General features: G+C 47.2%; 1 protein-coding gene across 1 annotated transcript; it reads left to right on the top strand.

Annotated features, from left to right (window-relative positions):
• Positions 1-3,366: 3,366 nt before the first annotated feature.
• Positions 3,367-8,445, top strand: LOC131818894 (T-cell-interacting, activating receptor on myeloid cells protein 1-like). Its single transcript, XM_059153676.1, has 5 exons — positions 3,367-3,510; positions 5,159-5,194; positions 5,326-5,616; positions 5,892-6,188; positions 7,465-8,445. Exons 1-5 carry the CDS (start codon positions 3,477-3,479, stop codon positions 7,596-7,598), a joined length of 792 nt encoding a protein of 263 aa, XP_059009659.1. The 5' UTR covers positions 3,367-3,476; the 3' UTR covers positions 7,599-8,445.
• Positions 8,446-8,585: the final 140 nt, after the last annotated feature.

The following is an 8,585-nucleotide window of genomic DNA, read 5'->3' as shown; positions in this document are numbered from 1 at the left end:
CTTGTTTGAAGTTCATACAGGCTCCTTGCCTTCTGACTCAACCTCAACCTTGCCCTGAAATTATTTTTTCAGTACAATTCTTCAGAAGTTACGTTTCTGACAAAACGCCAAGGGAAAGTGAGTCCTGATTTTTATTAAGATTTGAAGTCACCAACGTTCCACACTAACTAGTAAGAGGGATGTATGTGTGAATGCACTCGTGCACACTTTCCCTCCATGTCTCCCAGATCCACTTATTTCTGGTCCAGCTCTTTCTTCCATCAGATGGGGTGACTTGGCTCCAGTTCACATGTCCTTCATCTTCCCCCGAGAACAATGTGCTAGCTGTCACATGTTCTTCTCGTGGAAAGGGAAGATGCACAGGCACCAAATCAAAATATGCAGTACCCCTGAAGACCTGGGCTGGAGTGAAACTGTTGCTACTTGCACCATATCCTGCTGACCAAAGCAAAAAACGTGGCTGAATCCACAGTTGAAGGGCTATTGATGTGATCTATTTCACTCTGACTTCTTGGCCACAGTTACTCATATCCATCCCACGTACAAAATATGCTCATTCCCACCCCAGGACATGGTCCCCCAAATTTCCATCCAATAATGGCATCAGGCTTTAAATCCAGGATCTAGTGATCATTATCAAGTCTATTGGTGGCTCCTCTGGATCCAGGACTCGTGAACTAAAACACAAATTAGCTGCCCCATACATCTGCCATATGATGACAAAACAGAAGTGGGAAAACCACAATACTCCCACTTGAGAAAGCTTCCTCCTTATGTGTGTAGGTGACATAAAGCAGTCACTGGTTTGCAGCAGCTTCAAAAATCACTCTGGGAAAATGTTGCTAGATGCCACAATTCTGGGGGTGGAAATGTTCCTTCACAAAGTTTCATTTCTGTTCTTCATGAGGAGTTTCTCAGCCCACTGTCCTGTGAGGTCTTGGTTCCTCCTTCTGAGATGTCTTTCTTTTATCAACCTTCCTATCCACTTCTGAAGAAGACCTTGGAGAATATGACCCACTTGATAGATGGCCCATTTTCTCAGCTTGCTTTCTGCACACAGGAAGTTGAAACTTCAAGTCTTTGTATAATTTTTTAAAGCTTAGATTGGCAACAGTTTTGCCAGCATGGCTTTCAAAACCATTGTGGCTTTCAGGGCACCTGGGTGGCTCAGTTGGTTATGCCTCGGACTCTTGATTTTTGGCTCAGGTCATGATCTCAGGGTTTTTGGAGCAGAATTCAGTGATCACTTACCTACAAGACCTAGTGTTCATCACAACAAATTCCCTCCTTAATCGCCATCACCCATCTGGCCCATCCCTCACCACCTCCCTCCAGCAACCCTCAATTTGTTCTGTATCATTAAGAGTCTCTTATGCTTTCCTTCACTCTCTTTTTTCTTTTTCCCCTTCCCATATGTTCACCTGTTTTGTTTTTTAAACTCCACATATGAGTGAGATCATATGGTATTTGCCTTCCTCTGACTGACTTATTTCGCTTAGCGCTCTAGCTCCATCCATTACAAATGGCAAGATTTCATTTTTTGATGGCTGAGTAGTATATATATACCACATCTTTTTGATGGACATTTGGGTTCTCTCCATAGTTTGGCTATGGGAACATTGCTGCTATAAATATCAAGGTGAGTGTACCCCTTCAAATCTGTGTTTTTGTAAATTTTGTGTTAAATACCTAGTAGTGCAGTTGTTGGGTCCTTGGGTAGTTCTATTTTTAACTTTTTTTTATTTTAGATTTTATTTATTTATTTGAGAGAGAGAGAGAGTTTGAGTGGGTGGAGGGCCAAAGGGAGAGGGAGAAGCAGATTCCCTGTTGGGCTCAATCCCAGGAGCCGGGGATCATGACCTGAGCTGAAGGCAGACAATTAATCCACTGAGCCTCTCAGGTGTCCCTATCTTTAACTTTTTGAGGAACCTCCAAACTGTTTTCCAAGTGACTGCACCAGTGTGCACTCCCACCAATAGTGTAAGAGGGCTCCCTTTTCCCACATCTTGATCAATACCTGCTGTTTCTTGTGTTGTTAATTTTATCCATTCTGACAGGTGTGAGGTGGTATCTTCTCCTGGTTTTGATTTATAGTTCCCTGAGGTTAGTGATGTTGAGCATCTTTTCATGTGTCTGTTGGTCATTTGTGTGTCTTCTTTTTTTTTAAGATTTTATTTATTTATTTGACAGACAGAGATCACAAGCAGGCAGAGAGAGTGGAAGGGAAGCAGGCTCCCCACTGAGCAGAGAGCCTGACGTGGGGTTCGATCCCAGTACCCTGAAATCATGACCTGAGCCAAAGGCAGAGGCTTTAACCCACTGAAACACCCAGGTGCCCCTAGATTTTGGGTTTTTAAAAAAGATTTTATTTATTTATTTATTTGTCAGAGATTGAGCAAAAGCAGGGGGAGCAGCAGGCAGAGGGAGAAGCAGACTCCCCACTGAGAAAGGACCCCCCATCACAGGACTTGACCCTGGGACCCTGGGAGCATGATGTGATCTGAAGGCAGACACTTATTGACTGAGCTACCCAGATGTCCCAGTTCTTTATAGATTTTGAATACTATGCCTTTATCAGATATATCATTTGAAAATATCTTCTCCCATTCTGTAGGTTGCCTTTTAGTTTGGTTGCTTATTTCCTTCACTGTGCAGAAGCTTTTAATCTTGATGAGGTCCCAATAGTTCATTTTTGCTTTTGTTTTCTTTGCCTCCAGTGACATGTCTAATAAGAAGTTGCTGTGGCTAAGGTCAAAGAGGTTGCTGCCTGTGTTCTCCTCTAGAATTTTGATAGTTTATTATCTTACATTTAGGTCTTTCAGCCATTTTGGGTCTATTTTTGTGCATGGTGTAAGAAAGTGGTCCGGTTTCAGTCTTCTGCATGTTGCCATCCAGCTTTCCCAACACCATTTGTTGAAGAAACTGTCTTTTTTCCATTGGACATTCTTTCCTGCTTTGTCGAAGATTAGTTGACCATAGAGTTGAGGGTCCATTTCTGGCTCTCTGTTCTGTTCCATTGATCTATGTGCCTGTTTTTGTGCCAGTGCCATACTGTCTTGATGATCACAGCTTTGCAATACAGCTTGAAATGTTGTCTCCAGTTTCATTTTTCTTCTTCAGAATTGCTTTAGCTATTCAGGGTCCTATAGACCGGGAATCTCCAGCAGTGTCTGCACCAACCTGTTTCCATCTCCTCAGTGGAATCATTTGGACCCAGGTGTCCAGTGCCTCTGGCTGGGTTAGAATTTGAGCCCTGAATTCACTGTGTTCATATAAAGAGTTTGCATAAATTATGACCTCATGGAGCATTTTTATTCCTTCTCGTTTCCTGGATGTGGTTGGAACACAAAACCTGTAGGTCACATGAGAGGAAGGAAGGGAAGGGTTGGCCAGAGATGTCACCACCCACATCTAGCTTCCCTCCCTGTCGTGGATGAGACCAGAGAGGGGCCCCCAGAGCAGCCTGCAGGGCCAGTATGATCCCTGAATTCCTCTGCCTCCTCTGCTTTGGTAAGTCTCTTGGGCCCGTCTACTGGGGTTAGGGGTGAAGGTGGATGGAGAAAGATGGGACCACTCGAAATGGGAAGAGGGGCAGTAAGGTCTGCTTGTCTCCACTGATTGCTTCGGGTGTGTCAGAAACCCAGGGGGAGTCTTGAGACACACCTTATTGGTCAGATGTTCGCCGGTAGGCAAATACATTTCACGCCATAACCTGTCCTCTGCCTCTGTCATCCCTACTTACTTAAAATGTTATTGACTCAATATCCTAATTTTATTTTGTTTTATTTATTTTTTCTATGTCTTTGAACAAGCACATTCATCTGAAGATGGGAATTTAATGCCAATAACTTAAATTTAAAAAAATAAAATTCAAATGAAAAGCCAGGGTCACTTAGCAAAAAATAGGTTGGTGTAAACATATATGCAAATTAAAGGAGGAAGGCATTAGGACAGTCTAGCCATGGGCTGTTGGCCATCACATTTCTGAGCCCATGCCCAGCTACTTAACTATCACAAAGGGCAGTTGGCCAGAGACAGATGTGTGAGAAGGCTGATCTCTAGCCTAAGGAATTCTTTGTTGTTATCAAAGGAGTGGAAGTGAGTGGAAAGGGTTTCAGCTTTCTGATGCCTTGATCAATGCTATAAAATACTGTGTCACTGCATCCCGTGAAATCATCTGTAGGGCCCCGTGGTTTGTATCCTATCCCAAGGGAAATACCACTCTGACCCTTGCAAACAGTCCTACATGATGGGAATCAAACCCATGTTGATAAACAAGGACCCTGAGACTGACAGTTCAGGGTTCCTGCTCAGGGCTGTGCAGTGAGTGAGCAGAAACCTCAAAGTTCAAACCCAGGCCTGTCTGGATCCAAAGTCACTGCTGTTTTCACTTGGTCATAATGGGATATTAAGAATGAGGCATGGTGGGTCTTCAGAATGGGAAAGTCCCCAGGGTGAGTCAGCAAATGTCAGCTGGGAAAAGCATAAGAAGATGAAAGATGAGTGCTTCAAAATGTTCAGGGGCATGGTAAAGCTGGGGGCACCTCCGGATGTCGATCTGCTGGTGCTAAGAAAACCTGCTTCCCACAAATAGGGACAGCATCATCTTAGCTTGATTGGGTCCCAGCGATGTGATTGATTTTCACAATAATCGCTGACCCCTAGATTCTAGGGTAATCCATGGGGCTTTTGTTGCCTTCAGGCTGGTCTATCTGGTGAAATGAAGAAAGGACGGTATTATAAGTTTGAATCTTTCTACCAGCCTTGAAAAATCTGAGCCCTGCTTAAATTGGGACATCTCTTCAGTTGGCCAATGTGCTTTCTTGATTCTTACTGTGTTCCAGGGTGGTTTACACACGGGGGATGCTAAAGAGAACAGAATAACTTCCTTCCAGGTGTTGATGGGACAGTAAAGCCTTGTGTCTCTCAGAGCATGAGTACATAAACTCTCTTAAGAATTCAGGGGTCAGGTCCTGGGGCGATGGGAGGAGCAAGCTACACAGAACTTCTGGGAGAAGCGAGGAAGGAGCCGGGAGCAGAGCTGGAGCCACAGACCAGTGTGGGGAAATGAGAAGCCCCATATGCCTGACCTCCAGGGAGGCCCCGGGGGGACAGGCTCTGGGCAGGTGCTCATGTCTCATGGATGGTTCTCTTGCAGGGCTGTGTGCTGGCCAAGGAAGCAGGGGGACTGACGGTGAGTTCCTTCAGACAGATCTTCCTTCTCCTTCACTCCAAACTCCCTGTATCACTTCTCTTTCCTTCAAGGGGTTTCCTGGGAGCAGACAAGGGCACCAAAACCCCGTCCTGATCTCTGCTTCCTTCCAGAGTCCCTTCCCAAGCCCTCCCTCAGGGCCTGGCCCAGCTCGGTGATGCCTCGCTGGAGTAATGTGACACTGCAATGCCAGACTTCTACCAAGAATGTCAACTTTGTTCTCAGAAAGGGAAAAGTTCCTTTGGAGTCTGTGCAGTCATGGATTTCCACAGATGGGCCGGCTGAATTTCAACTCACTGACCTAAAAACCAACAGTGCCGGAGAGTACACCTGTGACTACTACAGACGGGGCCCCCCACACACACGTTCACAGCCTAGTGACGTCCTCCTACTACTGGTGACAGGTGAGGAGGGTGCCTTGAAGGGACAAAGGGTCTTCCAGGGACGGGTGTTGGGGGGGGACCAAAGGAGAGAGGGGGCAAGGGGAGACGGAGAGACACAGAACAGAAAGAGCCAGGGCTTGAAGGGGAAATCACCTTCCTGCAGTCAGAGTGGAAAGAGGGTTAGACCAGGGATCTGTCATTTCCCCCACGTGGCGGGAACCCCTGCCGGGAGAACAAGGATGGGTGGGGGACACAGAGCTTCTCCCCGAGACCTTGGAGCCCTCCTTCTCTTCCAGGAGATTTACCTAAACCTTCCCTGCAAGTCCACCAAAGGGGTGAGGTGACCGCAGGAGACACAGTGACCCTGCAGTGCCAGAGGCCAGACAATATTTTTGCGCCTGTAATGTTCGCTCTACTGAAGGAGGGAACGGCAGGGCCCATACGGGTCCAGAGTCCAGTAGGGAAGGAGACAGACTTTTCCCTCCGGACTGTGACAATCAATGATGCCGGGAACTACAGCTGTGTGTACTTTCTGATGAAGGCTCCTTTCTTGACCTCACAGCCCAGCAGTCATCTTGAGATCCAGGTGACAGGTGAGGCGACAGGTGCATGACTCGTAGGACTTTGAAAAATTTAACTTATTTCTTAATTAAGTTGTTTTTATTTGGGCTATTTTACTGGCTTTCTCCAGTTTTGTGGACCTATAACTGATTTATAACACTGTTAGTTTAAGGTGTGCATCCTTTTTTTCTTTTTTCTTTTTTTTTAACCGGAGAGCATTTCTTTTGTTAATTTCGGATTCCTGTTTCTCCTTCGCGTTCCCGATCATCTCCTTTTTAAATCTCTTCTTTCCTACTTTCTAGTCTTTGGCCTTTGTTGCTTGGCCTTCTTGGAGATGTTCTCAGCTTGTTCTTCCAAACGACCCATCCCGCCCCCACCAGAGCCCCTTCTGCCACCCCGGGCGTCCCCGAGAGCGGTGGTCCATCCTGCTGACGGCAACTTCATGGCAGTACCTTTCTCAGTCTTGGAACATGCTGCTCCCCGGCTGCCGGCTGTCGTGACACAGCTGCAGTATCTTCTAAACTTGCTGCTTCGTGGGAGGCTGCTCCCGCATCCTCGGCCTTGTGCATGTTTGCGTGTGCACTGTGGTCAGCAAACGTTCTGTAGTTAGGACGCAAGGTCAGGGTGGGCAGTGCCGAGAGGTGCAGAGGGCATCCTGGGCCCGGTGGCGTCCTCAGGGCCTCTCCCCACTGACTCTGTCTCCTGGGAGCATTGTTGCTGATGGGTTCAGACTCGAACTCTGTGCTCCTGGCGTGTGTGAGCTGGAGAAGTCAGATGCCGGTTCCCTCTGGGAACCAGAGCCAATGGTGAGCCCGAGCTCTTCTTGGGTGAAGCTGAAATGAAATGCACGGTTGTCCCGATGCCCAGCTACTAAGCTGGAATATTTTTGAGCTCACTGGTTGCACTAAGTCTTTCCTACGAGGAGGGGAGCAGACACAGCCCCTGAACGACTTCCCTTCTCTGTGCGGCAACGGTGGGTTTTGGGGTTGCTGCTAAGCCTGGTTCCTACTACGAGGAGGGAGAAGGGGAAAGGGCAGTGCGGGACGGTGGAAATGAGATGACGAGCAAGGACAGGAAGGGGGAGTGGTAAGGCAGAGAGACTGGGAAGGAGACCAGGGAAGAGCCACTACAACTCTCCAGAAATCCCACGTTGTGTTGAGTGACGACAGTGTCAGGGGAGGTAGAGCTGAGCACTGACCAGGAAACACCAGCGGGTGCAGGACAGTCACACTGGACAGGTCCGCGTAAGAAGGAGGAATGCTCCTTTCCAGCTGCTGCTCATCCTCTCCTCTCTACCATCTCCCCCAGGGGCTGCGTCCCGGGACTACACCTTGGGCAACCTCATCCGACTGGGTCTGGCTGCCGTGATTGTGGTGATTATGGGGGCTCTCGTGGCGGAAGCCTGGTGCGGCCAGAAGGAGTCTCCACGTGGATCCACATAAAACAGCTGAGCGCCTCTCTTGTTTGGGCTGGTATCGCGGCCTGGGGCTCTTTCAACACCAGACTCCACTATGGGACTTCTTGTGGTTCTCAACATAGACACAGATGGCATTTTGGGTGGGATAGTTCATCACAGGGGACTGTCCTGTTTGTTGTAGGAACACTTAGCACCACTTCTCATGCCCATTAAAGAGAAGTTGAAACCCCAGTCATTGTGGAAGAAGATAGCAAGCAAGTTCTATCGTCCTTTTCCCAACACCCCTAGATGTGGAGGACAGGAGTATGTGGTGTTCCCCTGGTGGACAGCCTGTGTTTGGGGACCAGGAGAAATATTTCTTCTCTTCCTCCCTCTCCTGATCTCAGGTCTGTCCTTCTATGCATAGGCTCCACAGCTATCTGGGGGAGTGAGGCATCCTTGGTCAAGTTAACAGCCTGTGTGAGATTTTGGGGGGAGGTTTGGGAAGCTTGCAGATGAAATGTGACCTCACTTATTTCCTGACATTATGGAAGACCCAAAGTGGCCCCTGTGAGTGTCATCTAGGATTGAGTGAAGGCTTCTTGGACCCCCATATTGAAGGCTTCTTGGTGCTCAGGATGACAGAGATTAAGACAGAATCACTTGGTTGCAAAGTTGTTCATGTATCAAAATCAAAATTAATAAAGTATATGGTACCAGCTCACTTTTCCTGGAACCAGGATATGGAAAATGTAGACTTTAACCAAAAAAACTCCATCCACACTAGTTAACTGCGATACAGCATTCCACAATGTTTTAGTAAAAGTAAAAGCATCATGACTTCTTGGTGTTCCATTATCAGAGAAACTTGAGAATAAATATATTTTACTTAAGTGTGATCTTGGTTTCAGAAATCAGAAGATAAAAACAAGTGGCCTGGAAAAGGATTTTCTGAACCGTGGGTTTATGTCTAAGCCATTGCAAGACATCAAAACTGCTCTCATAAATCATCCCTTGCTCCCAGGACCAAGCC

Source organism: Mustela lutreola, chromosome 16 (assembly GCF_030435805.1).
Source record: "Mustela lutreola isolate mMusLut2 chromosome 16, mMusLut2.pri, whole genome shotgun sequence".
NCBI classification, from domain to species: Eukaryota; Metazoa; Chordata; class Mammalia; order Carnivora; family Mustelidae; genus Mustela; species Mustela lutreola.
This window is presented reverse-complemented; position numbering and strand designations above follow the sequence as displayed.